This window comes from Sander lucioperca, chromosome 24 (assembly GCF_008315115.2).
Source record: "Sander lucioperca isolate FBNREF2018 chromosome 24, SLUC_FBN_1.2, whole genome shotgun sequence".
Classification (NCBI taxonomy): Eukaryota; Metazoa; Chordata; class Actinopteri; order Perciformes; family Percidae; genus Sander; species Sander lucioperca.
In genome coordinates, this window is record NC_050196.1 from 3,916,762 (window position 1) to 3,939,504 (window position 22,743).

A 22,743-nucleotide genomic window follows, 5' to 3' on the forward strand; every position below is an offset into this window, starting at 1 on the left:
ATTCAACTCAACCCTTCCTGCAACCACTTGTGTGTTGTGCTGCCGAGTCTCTCCACCAGATGGAGACAACTCTCCTGAAACTATTTTAATGTTGATTTTCCATCAGAGGTCAACCTTTAAACTTCCACAGCATCCAGTAAAGAATTTGTTCAGATCTTATTAAACTAAACACTTACATCACATTTTTAAATATATAATGAATATAGAGACACACAACAAGAATATAAATATTTTATTATATATACACGTTATCCCTTAAAAATGTAAACCATATGATTGCCAACAAACGAGCAGGTTATTCTGTTTTTACGCCTTGACCACCTCACCTAGCAGGTCTCGGTATGCTTGTTTGGTCCACCTTTGGTGCGCAACCGAGTGCGATCGAACGGCACCAGCGGAGCAAACCAAGTCTAGTGCAATTCAACCGAACTAAACGAGGCCGGTGTGAAACCATTAATTACAATTCCTTGAGCCGCTTTCTTTAAACCAAGAGCGCCATCTAGTGGACTCAAGAAATACAACTAATAGTTCATGAAGCTTCATTTACATTATTACATACATTGTTATTATTTCACAACAAGAAAAATAGTGTGAATCCCTTTTGAATCTAAGTGCGCATCGGCGTTGTGTTGGACCGTCAGAACCTCTGTCAGAAATTTACCTTTTTTATTACGTTTAAAGTTACTTTTTTTTACACTTTTATATCCTTGTATATTTTTATCTGTCGGTCGTTCGGATCTTAAGTTTTAAGTCTACCGCAACTGGATCTGCCGCTAGCATTACTTGGCTTGTTTTTAGCATGGGAGCTAGCTAACTTTCATGACAATTTTGTAAAAACATTTATTAAGAGTTTTGGCCTGCGGCCAGTCAAACTCTTTAGGGTTGCCAGGTTGGGAATAAGCCAATAAACTGATTAAAGTATTAGATCTCTAAATCTTAAAGGGGCATTACAGTGTTTTCTTAATTTGGAATGAAAAGCCAACTTTGTATTTATAAAGTAGATTCAAATATTTAATACATCCACCAAAGCACCTGTGCAAATGTGAAAAGACAACAGTTGTTGGTTTCAATGAGTCCATTTAAAACATGGTTTGGGTTTGGACGTTTTGTAACAAAGTTTTTGTCACTTTTTTCGATATTTTTGTCGCTTTTTACAACATTTAGTTGTCTTTGTTGTTGCTTTTGTCTTTGTTGTTGCATGGTTTTTTTTGTCTTGTTATTGACATTTGTCGCTTTTTTGACGTTTTTGTCTATTTTTCCGAATTTTTTTTAATTGCTTGTTTTGACGTGTTCGTCGCTCTTTTGTTGCTTTTTTATGTTTTTATTGATTTTTAATTTTTTGTCGCTTTTCCCCCCCAGATTAGATGCAACATTTTTGTAGCGTCCAATCTGGAAATGAAATCCTGAGAGTTTTGCCAGAGTTGGGGCGCGCTCCCGTCGTCTCAACCATTTGGTGGAAGGTGGTTCTAGTGAGTCTATTTAAAGTTTTCTATCCCTGTTTAACTTGTTTTCCCCTCTCTAATCCTTCCTCCATCCCTCCTCCCCTTCCCCCCCCCACCTCCATCCTCTCCTCTTTCTTCTCGAGGATGGTTTCACACGGCAGAATGGAGGAGAGGAGTGAGGAGTGTTTCTCTGTCCGGGTTTTCACTCTGCAGGAGAAGCTGCCGGCGGAGGACGAGGACATGGACATGGACACACATGACCGGGTACTCATGTTCTTCTTAAATCCTTTTTACAATATAAACAAACCTGCTTTAGCTCTTCTTTATCACACCAGATGCATTTAAAGTTAAACTTCTGCACTTATAACGTGTCCAGCTCTGAAACTAATCTGTTCACTGCAGTTTGAGTGCATAAAAGGCTCAAAAATCCAAAAGGAATGAGAAAACAGAAGCATGTCAAGTTAAAGTGCACATATGAACTAAAGTAGTCCCTGCGATCAGCTGGAACCTCATTTGTAAAATGTCTTGCTTAAAAGACATATCTTTTAATATATGATTGAATTAATTGATTGAAATTTGTTTTACCTGTCCGCAGTAAATGATTGTTAGGCTAACATTTTTGTTTTCACTTCATTCTTTAGTGTGACATGTCCATGTGGATGTGAACAATGTTTGGAAAAGTTTTTCTATTGTGTTTTTTTCAAAGTTTTTTCAACATTTTTGTCGCTTTTTGATGTTTTTGTTCATCGATTGAAAATTGAAAAGTGCCGTGTAATAAAACCATACTTGGGTTTAGAAAGCGGTCTGTGTGAGCGTGTTTCCGTGTCAGCGATGTAACCCGGTGTGCTGTGCTCTGCAGCAGGTCAGTGTGTGCAGACAGAGGGCCGAGCAGGAGCTCCGTGTGATCCTCAGCACGCTTCCAGAGGCTCAGCACCTCACTGTGCACGACGGTAGAGACACACACACACACACACACACACACACACACACACACACACACACACACACACACACACACACTGGCGGTTCTAGACCATTTCAAATGGAGGGGTCAGGCTGGGGCCACATGCGATTTTAGGGGTACCAAATATATGTGTTATGCATAAGTGTTACATACCCCCAACCCTCCATAGGTTTGGTTCTACAAAACAAATAACGCTACTCATATAACAATAAACACAAGAATACTCATTCAGTGTTAATCTACATTTTATCTATCACTGCACACGAATAATATCTCCTCTTTGGGGATAAAGGAGGGGTTAAAAATGTATGAAAATATTTGCCACAGTTAGGGGGGTCGAGGCTTAATATGACGGGGGCACTGGCCACCCTTGCAAAACAGCTCCACAGATTTACATCAGAACGAAGGAGCTGCTGTTCCCTCGTTCCGTTACCTTCACTTAGTTTCGACTGTGTTTTTCAGGAGCGAGAAATATGTCGGGAAAAACGATACAAACGTTGAAAAAAGCACCAAATACGTCGAAAGAAACGCCAAAATTGTTTGAAAAAAAAAAACGTCAAAAATGTTGCAAAAAGCCTAAAAAGTTTACAAAAATGATACCAATAATGTCAACAAATGCCAAAGAAAGTTGAAAAAGCACCAGAAATGTCTGAAAACTACAAAAACATCAGACAAAACACCAAAAAACTCAGAATAAATGCCAAAAATATTGATTGAAATCCTTAAAAAATGTAGAAATGTAATTTTTTTTGTCTCCACATACACACATGCCATGTTTTCTTATTTAGAGATTAGCATGAACAGAGAATGTAATAGTGGAAAAAAATATTCAGTGTATTATTACGGACAACATCATGTGAAATTAAAGCTCATCAGTGGTGAAAGTAAAACGACTTATCTTATCGTTACTTCAGTCAAAGTACAAGTATCACAATGTTAAAATATTCTGTTTCAGTTAAAAATTCTGCATTCAAGTGTACACAAACATGATCAGCAAATTGTACTTGAGTATTAATAACAAACGTCATTTCGCAACGTTATAGGAAAACATAACAGGGAACACGGAACGGCAACACACAGGGAATGATTTAACCCAATCAAACAGGAAATAACAAAACTGAAACTGATTGGTGTCCAGCCAACAGAACACTCTTCCAGTTCACCGTTTCCATGGAGACGGATTGCTGCCAGGTCGGAGGACAGTCTTTCCTGTTTACCGTCGGCAAGCTGAGTCTCCTTCTGCGGTTCAAATCTCCAACTGGTCTGTGCAGAATGCATTAATATCTGATGATCACCCTTGGAATTATGAGTTAAAACGTCCTGTCTTTTCTGACTCTGCAGATATGAAGAACTTCCAGCTGTTACTGAAGAGAGGGGAGGATGGAGGGGCCCGGAAAGGTTGCACAGAAGGAGACGAGAGAGGAAAGCAAACACCTTCTAGGAGACATCCCACTGTGGTTGAATCCAGAGCTGAAAATGTCCCCACACAGATCTCCCAGGTTAATCTTTCTGACTTTGCAGCAGGGGAAGGGCCAGACGGTGTAATTATTGGGGTCTAATCCGAGTCCGGTGGCACGCAGCTAAATCAATTATTTTTTAAAGATATTTGATAACAGCATTTCTAAAATCTAAACATAATTTAGAGAAAAACATGATATCAGATAAAAACATCCTATTGACATTTTTCTTCTTCCATTTTGGCACTTTTGTTATTGTGATTTTATTTTTATTTTTTGGCGTTTTCGGGCACTTTTTTTACATCCTGTTTCATCATTCATCATTCTGAAACCAGAACACAACAAATGTTGAGGATGACTCATTTTCGCTCCTGCCACCTAAATAGAGGCAAAAACTATTTTAAGTTCCATAACATACAGTAGGTAGGGTTGCTCCATTGATTTGCCAGTCCAGTCAGAGAGACTTGTGGCGAAATGACACAAAGTAGAAGTTTTTTTCTCCAAAGCCCCGAATCTTTGAGGCTTTTAAAAATATTTGTGGCCGGAGCCCCAGACGCTCAGCCCTTGCTCTGCAGGTGCAGGGGCGAATAGATTAGCTTGAACGAGAAGTTGAAATGCTTCTATTTTGTTTCTTTGTGCAGTTCCACAGCTGTCTGTCGCAGCAGCAGAGCCTGCTTCAGGACTACCTAAGGATCGCCACCTACCACCGAGCCATTTTAGTCAACGAGAGAGACTTCAGAGACAAGGTGAATCAAACTTCACATCCACTTCACATATGTCTAATGGTTGCATTTGGTTCGTTTGTGTTCACACGGCAATGTTCGACAGCGGGCCAAAACTGTGGACAAATGCGATGCAAGAGAAAACTGTCCTTGCATTGGTCAGAAATCTTACCAGAAGAATTTACCTTGGGCCAGATTTCCTTCTTCCTTTTTTTAGCCGAAACAAATCCAACTTCCAACAGCGGGCCAAAGATGTGACAGCGAGAAACTTGCATTGATCAGAAATCTTACCAGAAGTATTCGCCATCAGAGTCCGGACTCAAGTACTACAGACCTTGCTTCTTCCACCACTGGTTAAACGATCCAATAGCATCTTCACACACGCATAGATGAGTGAAGAAGGACCTTATTTGGTAATCTCTAATGTTGTTGTGTGGGATGGGAACGACACTACGTGACACTACGCTGTGTTAATCAAGATTTCATTAAATGCTTCTTTGCGAGTCATAAAAGTTAGTTGCTCCTGAGTGGTTTTCCCCAAGAGCTCCTTAGTGACTACAATGTTATCATAACCCTCAGAAATGATGGCCAAAACTCCCAAATAAGACTCGGAATTACTTGTAATTAGCGTCACAGGGGTCCATACCATGTAACGGCAACCTACAACTTTCAAACCCTGCGGAGGTTTTTGTTGTACACGTCATCCCATGCCTCTGACATCACATGTCCTGCATGGGCATGAAAAGCCAAAAGAAGTAAACAAAAAGATAAGAAAAGATGGCAAGACTTCCGCTTTGGTTGCGTACAACTCAACTGCGAGCTGGTAGGGTCGTTTTCGAATTCGGGACACTATCAGAAATGTACGTGTATGTATTTAAAGTGTACCTACGGTTTTGGTCATTTCATCACTGTAAAACACACTTCATTCAAATTGCAATTGAATCGAACAAAATAAAACTCATCAAAAGCCGTCTTGGTTCGTCTTTCCACCGTTCCAACAATCACCACTCTGGTTTGGTGGAAATGACCCATAATTCACCCATTTACATGTGGAAATATGCTGGCTCTATACACGCTAAAAGTACTGTTTGTTTACATGGAAGTTAGGTGGGTTTGGTGATGGTGATTTTGGGTGAAAAAAATGACCCTTTTGGTCGCCCAGATAGCTCAGTTGGTAGAGTGGGTGCCCGTATATAGAGGTTTACTCCTCGACGCAGCGGGCCTGGGTTCGACTCTGACCTACGGCCCTTTGCTGCATGTCATTCCCCCTCTCTCTCCTCTTTCATGTCTTCTGCTGTAGGCTGAAAATGCCCCAAAACTAATCTTAATAAAGATTTCTTTGTGTGTCTGCAGGTGGTTCTAGACGTGTGTCGTGCTTCTGGTGTTCTGTCTTTCTTTGCAGTCCAGGCAGGAGCCAGTAGAGTGTATTTGGTCGAGTCCAGCCCTATGGCCAAGTTTACACAGGTCAGTCCATCTGAAGCCTTTATAATGTCAGCTTTACCATAGTGTCAGCTCGGAAGCATTTGCATGTTTTTGACGCTTTTAAATATGCTTTTGTGTACACGTTGGGCAGTATCCAAGGTTTTTTTTTCTTTTTTTCCAACTTTTTAAGTTGTTTTTTTTTTTGACATTTTTGACACTTTTGCTTTTTTGAAATTCTTTTGACACTTGACTTTTAAGTCGCTTTTTTTCAGGCGTTTTTGTTGATCTCATGCCTCTGTCTTTGCCTTTTTATTATGTCAGCTCTGATGGCCGCAGCTTTTTAAAGCTTTTTCTGTGCAGAAAATAAAGCTTTGTGTGTAACTGAGCTAAACTGTGAGCTCACACGCGGAGCCTGGAGAGGAAAGTTCTGTTTGTGTTGGCCTAGAAAGAGCCAAAAGAGAGAGAGAGACCACAATGTACCAGATAGCACACAGTGCATACATCACATGCAGAGCGTGGCATTCTGGAGAGTTAATGGGTCGCGGCACCATCTGGACCAGAGTTCAGAAGGATAGGGGCTGCAGAGAGATGCTGAAGCTCACAGGACTGAGAACAGAGTTATATATATATATATATATATGTGTGTGTAGGATTTTATTTTCCTGCTCCACAGCAGGGCATCAGAAGGAAGCAAACCTGCCAACACTGTGTTGTGAAAAATGAGGTTTTTGATGTTTTTTACCCTTCTTCAACGTTTGTCACTTTCCCATAACCCATATAGCACATGTGTCCGGCCTTTTGCAGATGTTGCTGCAGATATGGCCCGCATATCACTTTAGGTTCACAATAACTTTTGGCCATGCCTAGTTGTGTGCCAAACCCAAAAAGGCGGGAAACTGTTTCACAAACTGCAATTACGCGACACTCACAGTATATTTTGGCAGATTTGCTGACTTTTAGACTCAGACATTTAAAACAGAGTTTGCATATTCAGTCATTCTATGATGGGTAAGGAACTTACGGTGGCCCTGAAGTGCAAATCACAACAGCAATAAGAAAAAAACGCGACGGCAAATATGAAAACACGACAGCGAATATGAAAACACGACAGCAAATAGGAAAACACGACGGCAAATAGGAAAACACGACGGCAAATAGGAAAACACGACAGCAAATAGGAAAACAACGCAAATAGAAAACACGACGCAAATGAAAACACGCAAATAGGAAAACACGACAGCAAATAGGAAAACACGACGGCAAATATGAAAACACGACGGCAAATAGGAAAACACGACAGCAAATATGAAAATACGACGGCAAATAGGAAAACACGACGGCAAATAGGAAAACACGACGGCAAATATGAAAACACGACGGCAAATAGGAAAACACGACGGCAAATAGGAAAACAGGACGGCAAATATGAAAACACGACGGCAAATAGGAAAACACGACGGCAAATAGGAAAACACGACGGCAAATAGGAAAACACGACGGCAAATAGGAAAACACGACGGCAAATATGAAAACACGACGGCAAATAGGAAAACACGACGGCAAATATGAAAACACGACGGCAAATATGAAAACACGACAGCAAATATGAAAACACGACGGCAAATAGGAAAACACGACAGCAAATATGAAAACACGACGGCAAATAGGAAAACACTTCAATAAATCACAAAACACAACGGCATTAACTTCTACCGGAAAAGGTAGGGCCTATCTAGCAGTGGACGGACCCTCCTGATTGGACAGACGCACTGTCTGTCTTTCGCGCTCCCAAATCACCCACAATCCTATGCGCGCGGCTTTGCCGGCTCGTTAAAAAAACAACAACAATGGCGGACCTAAGTGGGAGTTGGAGCGGCATCGCTGATGGCACAATTAACATTTAAATGTAAGTATATTTAGTGTTTGCCGTACATTTGTTATCACCGTTAATGTGTTACATCAATGTCAAGTGTTACGCATTAATGCTGGTACAAATTGCTATTATAATTAGGTAGATACACCCGAGCTAACGTTAAGCTAACTGAACCTATCATTTAACATTAGGCTGTTAGCTAGCTAGCTGTGTTGCTGTCTTTTATGCCATTTGTGTTCGTAAAGTTTAATGTCCGGTGGCATTTTCATCTCTTTTTGTAAGCCGTTACTGTATATGCGTAATGTTAGCAGAGATTTAGAAATTGATTTGTTTATCAGTTGTAGCTGCAGGATTGGAGGTAAAGCTGCACCTTGTTAACTTCACTAGCAACGTTAAATGAAAGCTAAAATGTATGAGTAGTTTCCCATGTAACAAGAATAACATTCCGTTATAGCATTTATAATGGTAAAGATCTTTTTCTTGTGTTTGCTGTCTTTTAACAGGGACTAAGGAACAAATGGAGGCTGCACTACAACGCTGAAGTTGGCATATGATTCGCAGCTTCCGATTCGGCAGTTAAGGGGAAATTTAAGGGGAACTTAAAACTGTCCGATTCAGCAGGGAAACATAATTTACATTGCTAAGTGACTGATCCTCCGTTTTTTGAACCTCTTACTGTATTGAATGAGTGTTAGTCATTAAGGTAAATTATTAATTATGTCTAAAACACACTTTTAGATTTGTGAAAGCTTTATTGTCTTTATGAGAACACAATAAAGGGAGATTTCACCGTTTTTCTAAACTTGTCAAATCAGGACTAAATTATCCCAGAGAGTCTAAGGAGTCTTAAAAACACAGTTTGAGATTTGTGAAAGCTTTATTCTATTTGTGAAAATGCAATAAAGGGAGATTTTACTGTATTTTTCACATATAGAATACATTGGACCAGGTCCAGATCCAAAACCACAATACTTAAGACTTGTCAAATCAGGACTAAATTATCCCAGAGAGGCTAAATAAACTGTTTTATTTTATTGCCACAGCATGGCCTTTGCTAATTGACATTCAACGTACAAGTCCACGTCTCTCCATGTCATTTCTTATATCCATGAGCAGGTCTTCTTTCTCACTTCAAAAGAAAAGTAGAAAAAGTTATTTTTACCTTTTGGAAATCAATCCAAATATCGTCATAGATTTGCCAGTGGTTTAATTTATTCTTCAAATCCTTCTCCTTCAACATAAGTGTTGTTTTCTCACCTTTCCTCAGAAAAAGAGGCAGGACTGAGTATTTATTAAGATTTTTTTTAATTCATACTTCATAGGCCATTGTCTCAGGTGAGGAGCAACCCCACTTCTGGGGAACGCTGGGTCCCGATCTTCTTTGATGATGAAACCCAGCTGGACAGGATTGTGAAATACCTGTCAAACTTCCTCGACAGCTGTGACACACTCTCTGATAAAGTGTGCACCATGGTGTCTTCTGACAGGATCAAATACATCCTAAATGTGTTGCTGTCAGAGATAGGTCCACAGCAGTTCCACATTATATTCATGAAGACATTTTTTTCTATGACTTAAAGTGGCTATATGTAACTTTCAGTTTGTGTTAATTCTAGCGGCCACTTTGGACAAAAGTGGTAGTATTTTCACCACACCTGCTGTCGTAAAGGTCTTTTCTTTACGGTGCTGTATTGCCCACTGTAGATTACCAAGTTTGCGTTACCGTGTTTACACAAGTACAGGGGAAGACCTGCTCATGGATATAATAAATGACATGGAGAGAGTGAGTTAATTCTTGTCCAGTTTTGACAAGTTTAGGTATTGTGGTTTTGGATGTGGACTTGGTCCAATGTGGTCTACATATGCAAAAAACAGTAAAATCTCCCTTTATGGCATTTTCACAAATAGAATAAAGCTTTCACAAATCCCAAACTGTGTTTTTAAGACTCCTTAGCCTCTCTGGGATAATGTAGTCCAGATTTGACAAGTCTAGGTGGATCTAGACCTAGTCTAATGTGGTTTATATGTGAAAAAAAACTTATTTTCTCATAAAGACAATAAAGCTTTCACAAATCTAAAAGTGTGTTTTAGACATAATTATAAATTTACCTTAATGACTAACACTCATTCAATACAGTAAGAGGTTAAAAAAACAGTTTTAAGTTCCTCTTAACTGCCAAATCAGAAGCTGCGAATCGGATGCCAACTTCAGCGTCGTGGCTGCACTAGCGTCACCAGAAGGGAGAGATGAGGAGGAGAGGGAAAGCAAAAGACAAGCAGGGAGACAGAGGCCAAAAAGAGATGTTGAATAGATTATTTGCTATATTAGAGATTGCCATTCAAAAAATAAATGCATTAAATTAACTAGTTTGTCTGTGTCTTTTAAGTTTTGGGTGTGTATATAATATAAACTGTTTTTCAATGTTTATTTTTCCATCAAATTATGACCTGGACACAGGAAACTTCTGAGTAATTATATTCAGATGCTACCTGTTTTAATAACTAGTTAGGTATACAAGCTCTAAAAAGACATTAATGAAACATGTATCTTTATTATAACATTTATTCAAACATTACTATATACTGTACACAAGTATATTCAACATGAAGCGGCGATCAGACTCAGCTCCCGATGATGGTGTTGCTTCCGGACTGCAGACAGAAGGAGAAAGATTAGGTTAGTCCAGTAGTTATCCAACCTGTCCTGGTAAGATTAGAATTGTATCACAAGTATATTTAAGCATACTGAAACATGAAGGTACTTCATGTAACTGTGTAGTGATGTAGTTTCTTCATCATGGTCTTAACTGACAACTGTTGACCATTTAACACACTTACACCTACCTTTACTGTATTAGTGGGTGTTTATCAATGGAGGTATTATGACTTTTCATATGTTGGTTGTAGCCTTGTAGCTTGTGTGTTTACAGTACTATTTACCCTTTCTCACTTGCAGTTTAATGCATATCATACTGCCTGTGGTAGCTCATTAGCTGGTAGCGTTTACCTTGTAGTTGCTGATCATATTTTGCACTGCATTTGTCTGAAAGCTAGAAGCTACTGGACAATGAGCTAATGTTTCATACATGCAGTAAACTACAAGCTAATGTAAACGGTTAGCTACTGCAATTCTCCTTACTGGTAAGTGTTATGACTACTGTACAAACATGAACTCCCACGAGTTTTTAATTTATTGACATGGGATAAATAAGACAAAACGACTATTGCTTACATTAAAGCCTATCGGTGTCGGTAACGTTACCTACCTTTGCACGTTGCGAGCAAAGTTCCTGACAGAATATTCTCCTCCTGCAAGCAGACTGACGCCGATTCACCAACAGCACAGTTCATAGTTCCACATCCATTTCGTCCAGCGTTTTGAAATGAGAAACGGCTAGTCCGTCTGTTAAAAGCATAGACAGTGAGGCACTTTTATTTTTTCACCTCTCCTTCCTGTCAAAAGACAGACGTCTGTCCAATCAGGAGGGTCCGTCCTCTACTAGATAGGCCCTACCTTTTCCGGTAGAAGTTAATGCCGTTGTGTTTTGTGATTTATTGAAGTGTTTTCATATTTGCTGTCGTGTTTTCCTATTTGCCGTCGTGTTTTCATATTTGCTGTCGTGTTTTCATATTTGCCGTCGTGTTTTCATATTTGCCGTCGTGTTTTCATATTTGCCGTCGTGTTTTCCTATTTGCCGTCGTGTTTTCCTATTTGCCGTCGTGTTTTCATATTTGCCGTCGTGTTTTCCTATTTGCCGTCGTGTTTTCATATTTGCCGTCGTGTTTTCATATTTGCTGTCGTGTTTTCCTATTTGCTGTCGTGTTTTCATATTTGCTGTCGTGTTTTCATATTTGCCGTCATGTTTTCCTATTTGCCGTCGTGTTTTCATATTTGCCGTCGTGTTTTCATATTTGCCGTCGTGTTTTCCTATTCGCCGTCGTGTTTTCCTATTTGCTGTCGTGTTTTCCTATTTGCTGTCGTGTTTTCTTATTTGCCGTTTTGTTTTCATATTTGCTGTCGTGTTTTCCTATTTGCCATTGTGTTTTCTTATTTGCCGTCGTGTTTTCATATTTGCCGTCGTGTTTTCATATTTGCTGTCGTGTTTTCCTATTTGCTGTCGTGTTTTCCTATTTGCTGTCGTGTTTTCTTATTTGCCGTTTTGTTTTCATATTTGCTGTCGTGTTTTCCTTTTTGCCATTGTGTTTTCCTATTTGCTGTCGTGTTTTCTTATTTGCCGTCGTGTTTTCATATTTGCTGTCGTGTTTTCCTATTTGCTGTCGTGTTTTCCTATTTGCTGTCGTGTTTTCCTATTTGCTGTCGTGTTTTCTTATTTGCCGTTTTGTTTTCATATTTGCTGTCGTGTTTTCCTATTTGCCGTTGTGTTTTATGATTTGTTGTTGCGTTTCTCTAATTGCTGTGGTGATTTGCACTTCAGGGCCACCGTAGTAACTTTTTTGCTGACCTTTGTCAACATTTGTCGATGTTTTTGACGTGGTTGTCGCTTTTGTTTTAGACATTTTTGACTTAAAAAAAAGAGAGAATTGTCATTTTTTTGTCGTTTTTGTTGCTTTTTTCAAGTTTTTGTCATTTTTTTAAAGAAAATGTAGTTGCCTTTTTTCAGACATTTTGTTGCATCTTTCTGTTACTGTTTCTTTTTTAATTGTTAGGTTTTTTTTATTTATTTATTTTTTTTACATTTTTGTACGTTCTTTTCCTTGTTTTGCTTTTTCCGACTTTTCGGACGCATCTTCCAATGTTTATGCCCCTTTTTTGGACATTTTTGTTGCTTTTCGCAATGTTTTTGTCACTTTTTTACATCCTGTTTTGTAACAGTTTTGTAAGATTTTTAGGCAATCTGTTATCAAATATCTTGAAAAATAGTTTATATAGCTGCTGTAAATGGAGCATGACCCCAGACCCCCCTCTAGATTTTGGCTGATCCCCCAGTGTTTACAACGTCTGGCTCCGCCCCTGCAGAAACCCTTCCTTCTCTTGTCTTCCTGTTATGTAAGTCAGGATGTGTTTGTCTCCTGTGCAGATTCTGGTCCACAGTAACCATCTATCGGAGCGGATCAGCGTCTTGGAAGGGGAAGTGGACGAGGTCAGCTGTCCTGACATGGTGGACGTCATTGTCTCTGAGCCGATGGGATACATGCTGCTCAATCAGAGACTCATGGAGAGCTTCTTGCGAGCCAGAAAATGGCTCAAACCCAACGGTAGGAAGAAGATAGAAACGCGTCAGAAAACCTCCAAATCCAATGTTTGAATAATGCAATAAATACAGGCTTTTTTTTCTCCGTCTTTCCCCTGTTACTGTAGCTAACATTACACGAAAACGTCGAAAGAAGCGACAGTGGTTGTGAGTTGACAAAAAAATGGAAACGGCGATAAAAGCAACTGGCGTGTCGAAAAGAACGACCAAAAATGTTTGACAAACGTCAAAAGCGTCAAAAATGTCATAAACGTTGAAAGAGGCCACTACAGCGCCAGTTTTTTGTAAAAAGCAACCACAATTTTTTTTAAAAAAGCAACCACAAAAATTCGGGAAAAAATGGGAAAACAGCGTCAGAAACATTGAAAAAACCCCAATTATGTTTAGATTTTTAGGCATTCTGTTATCAGATACCTTGAAAAATAGTTTATATAGCTGCTGTAAATAGAGCATCACCCCAGACCCCCCTCTAGGTTTGGGCTGAGCCCCCAATGTTTACGTCTGGCTCCGCCCCTAGTTTGTGTCTCTGACTGTATTTCTCTCTCTCTAATGTTTTCGTTCTCTTTCACTGTTCATTTAGCTCTCTCTCTCTCTCTCTCTCTCTCTCTCTCTCTCTCTCTCTCTCTCTCTCTCTCTCTCTCTCTGCAGGTCTGATGTTTCCCTCATTTGGAGATCTTCATCTGGCTCCCTTCAACGACGAGCAGCTCTACCTCGAACACTACGCACGAGCGAGTTTCTGGTTTGGACGCACGCACGCATGCGCATGCATAAATCTATGCATGAGGACACAAACACACTGGCTTTCTTTCTTTCTTTCCCCTCAGACTCTGTCTCGCTCACGCAGACACACATGTTCAGGGCTTGACCTCAGTCAGCCATGTTTCCTGTTGGGTGTAAAATGCTCGGGTTCAGCTCCAGTCCTGACTCACAGCAGCAACGTGTGTGTGTGTGTGTGTGTGTGTGTGTGTGTGTGTGTGTGTGCGCGCGCATAGGGGTTGACACAAAACAGGGGTTCTGGGGGGGGGTCCTCTGGCAGAATAATTTTTCCGACGTGAACCACATGTCCTTCATTTCTACATGGGGATACAAAATCCAGGAAATAATTAAGTTGATCATAATGATAAATTCTGCCAGAAAGAGTAGTACTAAACTATGTATAAGAAGAAGCTGTCTTACTTTCTTATTGTTTAATATAGGAGCCGATCGCCAAGACTTGAGAGAATCATTTTCTAAAGTCAAAATGTGTTTACCATTATTGTTTTGTGTGTGAATAAAATTCAAATAATGTGAGATTAAATTTCCACTGCAGGCATGCAAACTGGTCAGGGGTAAAAAAAAAAAAGAAAAGAAAAAAGAAGGAACACTGGAATATGATGGACGTCCAATCCCCTAGAAGGGTCCGGGGGCATGAGAATTTTTTTTATATTTCATAGTAAATGCATCAATCTGGTACACTTTGAGAGCAAAAACAAGAAGGCAGATATATGAAGAATCTATGCTCTTGTAAACAATGGTGTGTGCTTGTAAGCAATTTACCCATAAAGACATTGTATGGATATGAATGGTGATAGCGGGGCAAAACAGTCACACCCCAAAAGCATGGTAAAGGAGAAGGGGGTTTAGTTCACAAATGGTCAAAACACAAAATCAACTACACTCGAAAGAAATAAATCCGTAAAATAACAGAAAAAATGATCTGATGATGATGGCAGCTCATTACCCAGACTTTGTCCTGTACCTAAAAACGGAAATTTTTGTGTAGCTATACAGAACATTTTTTTTTAAATCTCACACAAAGCTGCTCAGTTAGTAAAGTTCTCAAATGAAATCTGTTCTTTAATTAATTTAAAGCTTTTGACGCTTGTTTGTTCTTTTTCAACGCTTTTTTGATGCTTTTGTCGCTTTTTTATGCTTTAAAGGTGCAGTAGGTAAGACTTATAAAACTAACTTTTTGTCATATTTGCTGAAACTGACCCAATGTTTAAGTAGAACTACATGAAACAGGTAATTTTAAAAAAATCCAGCTCCTTTGGCACCACCTACAGCCTGTAATGTGATTTGCAAAAATCCACCGCTCCCTGTTCAGATGCACCAATCAAGGCCAGGGGAGGTGTCTAACTGCGTGTCAATCACTGCTCACACACAAGCATTCATTCTCCATTGTGGGGGGAGGGGCTTAGGAGACCGTTTTGGGCTTTAGCAGAAAGGCGGGAGGGACTGAGAAGTTGTCGATGTTCAAATTTTTGGGCTAAGTCCTGGATCTTCACAATCCTGATTTAATGATACACAAATAAGATGGAAGTGTGTATGACTATATGTTACTACAGCTTTCACAACTGTTGATGCAGCCATGTTGGATTTTTGGCTCGGGGTACTCCGTGGTTGTCCGAGTTCCGAGCACGGAAAACCGAGGTCAGGGGGCATGTTTCCGAGTTTGACCTCGGAAAATCCGACTTCCAAGTACAAATAGAATGCACTATGAGGATGCATTCTATTCTAACTCTCCCTTCATCCCTATTAACAACCCTGGCTCAAACAAGAAGAACATCTGATTTGATAATATTTAAATTGTATTCACTATCATTCTTCCCTTCTATCATTAAGCAGCTCCACCTCATTTGTCCTCTGATATGAAAAGTCATGTCATATTGAGTCTAACATTAAAGTGCTCATATTATGCTTTTTGGCTTTTTCCCTTTCCTTTATTGTGTTAAATCTCTTTTTTGTGCATATTATAGGTTTACAAAGTGAAAAAGCCCAAAGACCACCACAAAGGGACTTACCATCTTCCAGAGAAAACACAGTTCACAAACTGCTCCAAACAGCTCTATTGTAGTCCAGCCTTTACTTCCGTGACGAACGTGCATCACTTTGAAACACACGTCATAATGCTCACCTAGCTACTTGGTAGCTAAAACAGAGAGCTCAACACACAGGGTGAAAAGAGGAGCTGCAGCAATGTGCAGTACAACGAAAATATGGTGTTTTTTGAAAATTAAACCATGTAAACCTATTCTGATATAACCTCGAAATACAACTACGAACCTGAAAATGAGCATAATATGAGCACTTTAATAAACTAGCAGCCTAAGAGTCTGCTTATCATACATTGCTGACAGAAAATGCTGCGGTTTAAAGTGGACTCGTTCTCATGGTACACAGAATGTTCTACATTGAATATTTAGGATAGAGGATCTTTAAATTTAGTTTATAATACGAATTTATCTAGCAACAGTGCATGTTAACGTTAGCTCAGTCAACCTTAGCCTGACATCAACAGGTGAAAATATGATTATTACTAATTTACTGAATCCACCAACTCACATCTGCTTTCTTTCTTTTCATACACAACAATGAAGTCATTGGCTGCTGTTACTGGCGTATTATTACGTAGTGCCGAGACCGCGGTACCTGCTCATTAGAAGTTTCTATCGGTTAGTGAACTATTTTTAAAGTGTGCACACAACGTGCCTAGATGCGGGCACGCGCGTCCACACAGGTAGGCTGGGGGGGGGACGTGTCCCACCTGTCCCCAGTGGAAATTGGTGTGTGTGCAGTGTTTATATGTAACAAAGTACAAATACTTTAGAATAGAATACTTCAAATTTTCACGTATCTTTACTGTCATTCGTTATTTCGAAACAAAACTTTTACTTTTACTCCACTACATTTTCTACAATAACATGTGTACCTTTATTCCACTACATTTCCCCTAAGCATCTTAGTTACTCGTTACTACAAAATCAAATCAGAAGAAATTTGTTACACTGGAAAAAAGCAGGTTTGGCGAATCATTGCTCCTAAATTGCCAAGATAATGCCCCACACCTTTGGCTATAAAGTTCATAATCAAAGTTTTTTTTTTACTTTTACCTCTAATACTTAAGTACGTTTAATATCAGAAAATTGCTTTTGATACTTAAGTACAGTAAATATCAGATACTTTAAGACTTTTACTTCTAGGAGACTTTAACTTCTACCAAAGTCATTTTCTGGTAAGATACTTGAAAGCAATACTTGAGTAAAAGCACAACTTTTACTCAAGTATTGCTTTCAAGTACTTTATACAAGATTGTGTGAGTGTGTGTGTGTGTGTGTGTGTGTGTGTGTGTGTGTGTGTGTGTGTGTGTGTGTTTGAAAAAAGCAACAGAAAGAGACTAAAATAGACTCAAACTAATGTGATCCCTGTTGGTTCTCCAGGAAGCAGAGAAACCTCTACGGAGTGAACCTGAGTGCTCTTCACAGCGCTGCAGTGGACGAGTTCTTCAGGCAGCCCATAGTAGTATGTTCAGCAAAACACCCTTCACTTTGTGTGACTTTATGTTGTTTCTTTTGGGGTTTTTTTGTCAAGTCAAGTCAACTTTATTGTCAATTCTGCAATATGTGCCAGACATTCAGAGCAATTGAAAATAGGTTTCTCTCCAACCCACGGTGCAATAAGGACACATACGACAAGTATAATATAAAAAAGATAAGAAATATATACAAATAAGATAAAGAAAGATAAGTTATATAGACAATTAAAAAGATAAGTAATATGTACAATACAGTAATACATTCTAAATTGTGCAAATGTAAGGCAAAATCAAACAGTACAGAAAACTAAAGATAAAGATATTGAAAGAGTTCCTGAATGTCTTTATTATAAAGGGGCCGGTGCTGATCCTGATGAGGGGGGGTGGGGGGGTGTTCAGAGTCCAGAGTTCTTGGGGGCAGAGGGGAGGGGAGGGAGAGAGGGGAGGGTGTTGAGCTTCCTGACAGCCTGGGGAATGACGCTGTTCTCCAGTCTGGTGGAACAGGCTTGGATGCTCCGGTACCGTCTCCCAGATGGCAAGAGGTTGAAGAGGCTGTGTTAGGGGGTGGCTGAGGTCATCCACAATGCTTGTTGCTTTGAAGGTGAGGCGGGGTTTGGTAAATGTCCAGGAGTGAGGGGAGTGGGATACCAATGATTAGCAGCCTTCACTATGCGCTGCAGGGTCTTCCGGTTGGAGGCAGTGCAGCTCCACTGTGTGGTACACACAGTGATGCAGCTGGACAGGATGCCGTCAATGTCAACAAAATGACATCACGTCCTAGTGGAGATCTCAAAGTTTCTAAAGACACAAAAGACAATGTATATATGTATATTTTATTTTATTTTGCAAAATAGATTCTTCATGTAATTTGTTTTTGTTTTTCAGGACACATTTGATGTGCAGATCCTGATGGCCAGGTCTGTGAAGCACTGCATCAACTTCATGGAGGCTAAAGAAGAAGATTTACAGCGGTCAGATGCATAATCACCAGTGATTTGACTTTTCATGCTTTTTTTTGTAGCTGTAGCTTTTTGACATTTTTCTCGCTTTTTTCAAAGTTTTCGTCTTCGTCACCGTTGCTGCCGGTGTGGACGTGAATGTCAATCAATCTTAAGCCCAGTTCAGACCAAAGATTAACGAGACGAGTTGACCTTCTTTTTTCTTGCAATGCAGTGTAGACCTCCCAGTTTACACCAATGAGACGACAAGACAACACGTTGTATCATCTGCATAAAAACGACTCTCTCAGGGTTTGCGCGGGGTCTTAAAAAGTCTGAAAAATTTCATAATCTAAATTTAAGGCCTTAAAAAGTCTTAAATTCGCTGGAGTATTGTCTTCTAGGTCTTAAATTATTTTCAACAGGTCTTAATTTTCCAATGTCAATGTAACGCTACCGCTTTTTAATTCCGTGGTGTTGTAGTTCTTTCCGTCGCTAGTCCAAATAGAATTTGCTGTATTATGACAAAAAATTAGACCAAAATGCAACTTGTATTGCAGCCAATCTAGACACCTGTCCAATAATGCCAATGAGGAAATCAGGGAATTGTTTCAGACAGTGTTTGCGGACTCTGACATCTGACCTTGTTTTTGATGTTGTGATATAGGTCTTAAATTTCATTCATAAAGGTCTTGAAATAGTCTTAAATTTGACTTGGTGAAACCTGTAGAAACTTCAGACTTTTGTTGTAGCTGGATATTATTTGACCATTTTTTTTTTTTCAATGTTTTTGTCGTCACTTTTTTCATCGTTGTCGCTTTTTAAAAAAATATGTATGCTTTCTTTAACAATTTTGTTGCTTTTATTCAACGTTTCTGTCACTTTTTCACTATGTTTTTGTTGTTTTTCTATAATTTGTCCCTTTTTTGAATGTTTTTTGACACTTTATTTTGACATTTTTGTGGCTTTTTTCAACGTTTCTGTCGCCTTTTGACATTTATGACTGAGGCTAGTGCTAGTGAGATCCTTGCTATTGCTGCATTTTGAGTACTAGTTAAAATAATGATTAAAAATGCAGAAAAGCTTCCTAAGACTTGTGTTTGATTCTTCCAGAATAGAGATCCCCTTTGTGTTTTCCCTGCTGCAGCCCGGTCTGGTCCACGGACTCGCCTTCTGGTTCGACGTGGCCTATTTGGGATCCAAGTAAGAAATACACAGCTGTTCTAGTTTGACATATTGTGTTGCTTTGATCGATCCCTAGCGTTTTTGGACATTTCTGGCCATTTCTTCTGGGTTTTGGTGCTTTTTCTGACATTTTTGACAGTAGTGGACGTTTTTATAGAATTTTTACATTTACATCCATGTTTCTTTTGCAGTACTTCAAAATGCACACAAAACGTGGAGGGAAACACATGTTGAAAAAAGCGATCCCAAAAATGACACATGTAACAGAAGCGTAAAAAAAATTGCGACAATTGTCGGAAAAAATGGACAAAAACGTTAGGGCGACGGATGGCGAAAAAACTTTACAAAAAACTGACAAAATTACAAAAATGTGGTTTTTTTCACCGCTTTTGTCCCTGCTTTGTCCAAGTTTTTTGTCATTATCTTTATGTTGCTTTTTTGACAGTTTTGTCCATTTAAAAAAAAAAAAATTGTCGCCTTTTCCAGACACTTTTAAGCTTGTTTTTTCCGTAATTTTTTGTGTTTTCTTTCTATGTTTTTGTTGCTTTGTTTTTACGTTTTTTACGTTTTTTTGACGCGTTTGAGTTTAACTTCCATAACATAGGCGTGGTTGCTGCATTTATTTGCTGGTCCAGTCAAGAGACTGAGGGGAAATGACACAAAGTTGTTACTTTAAAACCCTCAACGATTCAGGGCTTTGGAAAAAACAGAAGACCCGCCCCTGTAGCACATCCCTGTAGCAAAAAAAACAAGGATGCAGTTTGGAGACCTACAGGGAAGGAAAGGTTGTATACAAACGGACATGCAATCGGTTTCAAACTGATTTTTTTACCTGTCTGTGCAGGTCGACAGTGTGGCTGTCCACGGCGCCCACAGAGCCTCTGACCCGCTGGTATCAGGTCAGATGTTTGCTGCAGACGCCGCTTTTCGCCAAGCTGGGACAGACTCTGTCTGGGACTGTCCTGATGGACGCCAACAGCAGGTACACCGGCGCTGCCAGCCAGCCTGCTCTCGGACATGTTTCCCTCTGAACCAGGGGCGGGGCCAAACGCTGTAATCATTGGGGGCGGAGCCAGATGTTGTAACCATTGGGGGCGGGGCCAGACAGTGTAATCATAGGTGGTGGGGCCAGACGCCGTAATCATTGGGGGTGGGGCCAGACGCTGTAATCATTGGGGGCGGGGCCATACGTTGTAATCACTGTGTCGCTTTTTCAGACGTTATTGTCCGTTTTGTCGCTTTTTCTGACATATTTGAGATTTTTTGGCAGACACTTTCCGCTTTTGTCAACGTTTTTGTTTTTTTCAACAGTTTTTTTGTCATTACGTTTTTTGATGCTTTTGTCACCGCTTTTTTTCAAAGTTTGACGGCGTTTTTAAAGTTTGACACTTTTTTAAAAACCTCTTTTGTTGCTTTTTTTCGTAGTTTTTTTTTTCCGCTGTTTTTGGCACTTTTTTTTTTAACCTTTTTTGTTGCTTTTTCCAACGTTTTTGAGAAAACATTCGGGGCTGGAGCCCCAGAAGCTTGGCCCTGCCTTGGAAATCCTTGTTTAGGTCGTCTGTTGTCTGTTAGAATAATAATCTTTTCCCCCGTTCCAGCCAGAGCTATGACATTCACATCACCGCCACAGTCGACCAATCAGGCTTCAGATCTGGAAACGTCCTGGACCTCAAGAACCCTTTCTTCAGGTAACTCCTTTATTTCCCTCTCTGATAATTCAACAAACAGAACCAGATGCTTTTAGTTTAAACTCCGGCACTCGTAGTTCAGTAATCTTCAGTAATCGCGCTTCAGCTAGAAGCCAGCTCTGTGTCAAAACATTTCAATGACAACCAAAACTGTGAATGTGTGCAGGATTTCGTCTTGGTAAAGACCCGCGGACCCTCGGAGACCGGGACATCTCCCCTCCAGGACGAAGAGCAAGGATAACAGAGGTAAACCCTGAACATAGGAAACATAACCCCCATCAACAAATGATCTGAGTCTATGCTTCCTAGGCCTTATTTCCGAAGTAATACTGAAGAAATCCAATAAGATTTCTTTTACTGTACTGTCAAAAATCTGCGTAGATGTAATGCTAATTATTCTCTCCATCTCATCAGGAATCATCAGATGTCTCCACACAACACAACTCAAACACATCGGTTCTGAATGTAACGCTCTGTTACCCTAACTCATCTTCAGAGGTGTGAACGTCAGACAGACGTCTGCTTGTACTGTATTCATACGCGGAAATAAACCTGTAAAGAGTTCACTTAAACACATTCAAAAGACATTATTTTTTGTCGCTTTTTTCTACGTCATTGTCAGACTTTCCAATGTTTCTCTGCAGTGTCTTTTTTCAAAGTTTTTCAACGTTTCTGTCGCTTTCTGCGATGTTTTTGTTGCTTTATTCAATGTTTTCATCCCTTTTTTCCCCCCTGTATGCACCACATTGACGGCCAATGCATTATGTATTGTGTATGGTCGCGTAGGGAGGTTTTTTGGGGAGGATGGGTGAAACACACTAAAACACTGGACTTTCAAGCCGGGGAGCAGAGTTCGCTTCCCGGGGGGAACTAAAGACTTTGACCAAGAAATTTGTGTTCCTTAGGAGTGTTTGAATCCAAACCACGATCTGTTACCTAATCTTAACTAGCCGTTTTTGGTGCCTAATCTTAACTTTCGTCGCGGCAAAATGCTCATATTTCGTGGACTAAATTTAACCGTAATCGCCTCTGAAACGAGCGGCAGCTCGCGGTGCTCTGTACCCGGCTCAAAGGCACCTATTTTCGGCTAAAAACATCTACTAACTGCCACTGATACGACCGGGCTGTGACGGAGGTCCGTAGCGTGCGTCGCGAAGCTCTGTAGCGGCTAAAACAACTGCCGCTCTGCGTCATGGAGCTCGTAGCCACCCGGCGTCACGTGACCAGCCGGCGGTCTCCTGGGATATCATACGCTGTGGTGTGCATACGTTTTTGTACGATATCGGACCCATTCATGAGAATGTGTTTTTCGTGGCTTTTTTCAACCTTTGGTAGTTTTTTGGTGCTGAATGTGAAGCCAACGTTGTGTTGTTACCCTAACACGTCTTCAGAGGTGTGAACATCAGATATCTGTGTTTACTGTATTCATAAACATGTTATAACGTGTAAAACGTTGCATCACACATTCAGACTCATTCACAGTTTTTGTGCTTTTCCATGTCGCTTTTGTTAAAGGGTTTTCAACATTTTTGTGGCTTTTTTTAA

At 40.0% G+C, this 22,743-nt stretch overlaps 1 protein-coding gene across 2 annotated transcripts; it reads left to right on the plus strand.

The window, feature by feature from the left end:
• The first annotated feature begins 1,374 nt into the window (after positions 1-1,374).
• LOC116057801 (histone-arginine methyltransferase CARM1-like) lies at positions 1,375-21,776 on the plus strand. 2 transcript variants are annotated; one of them, XM_031310401.2, is made up of 15 exons: positions 1,375-1,706; positions 2,302-2,392; positions 3,545-3,667; positions 3,748-3,905; positions 4,505-4,609; positions 5,939-6,049; positions 12,920-13,097; positions 13,742-13,832; positions 17,293-17,374; positions 18,273-18,358; positions 19,439-19,528; positions 20,355-20,492; positions 21,109-21,198; positions 21,365-21,444; positions 21,613-21,776. In XM_031310401.2, the coding sequence occupies exons 1-14, from the start codon at positions 1,587-1,589 to the stop codon at positions 21,378-21,380; spliced, it is 1,479 nt and encodes a 492-aa protein (XP_031166261.1). In that variant the 5' UTR covers positions 1,375-1,586; the 3' UTR covers positions 21,381-21,444; positions 21,613-21,776. The 2 variants fall into 2 exon arrangements, with proteins under 2 accessions (XP_031166261.1, XP_031166262.1); XM_031310402.2 differs by having other exon boundaries at positions 2,305-2,392.
• The last annotated feature ends 967 nt before the right edge of the window (positions 21,777-22,743 follow it).

What these genes read in the sequence shown, in the direction of transcription:
- LOC116057801 (XM_031310401.2), top strand. Translation starts at nt 1,587, where the DNA reads ATGGTTTCACACGGCAGAATGGAGGAGAGGAGTGAGGAGTGTTTCTCT. An exon ending in GCGGTTCAAATCTCCAACTG is followed by an intron (nt 3,668 to 3,747) that starts GTCTGTGCAGAA and finishes CTGACTCTGCAG; the next exon opens with ATATGAAGAACTTCCAGCTG. An exon ending in CTATGGCCAAGTTTACACAG is followed by an intron (nt 6,050 to 12,919) that starts GTCAGTCCATCT and finishes TCTCCTGTGCAG; the next exon opens with ATTCTGGTCCACAGTAACCA.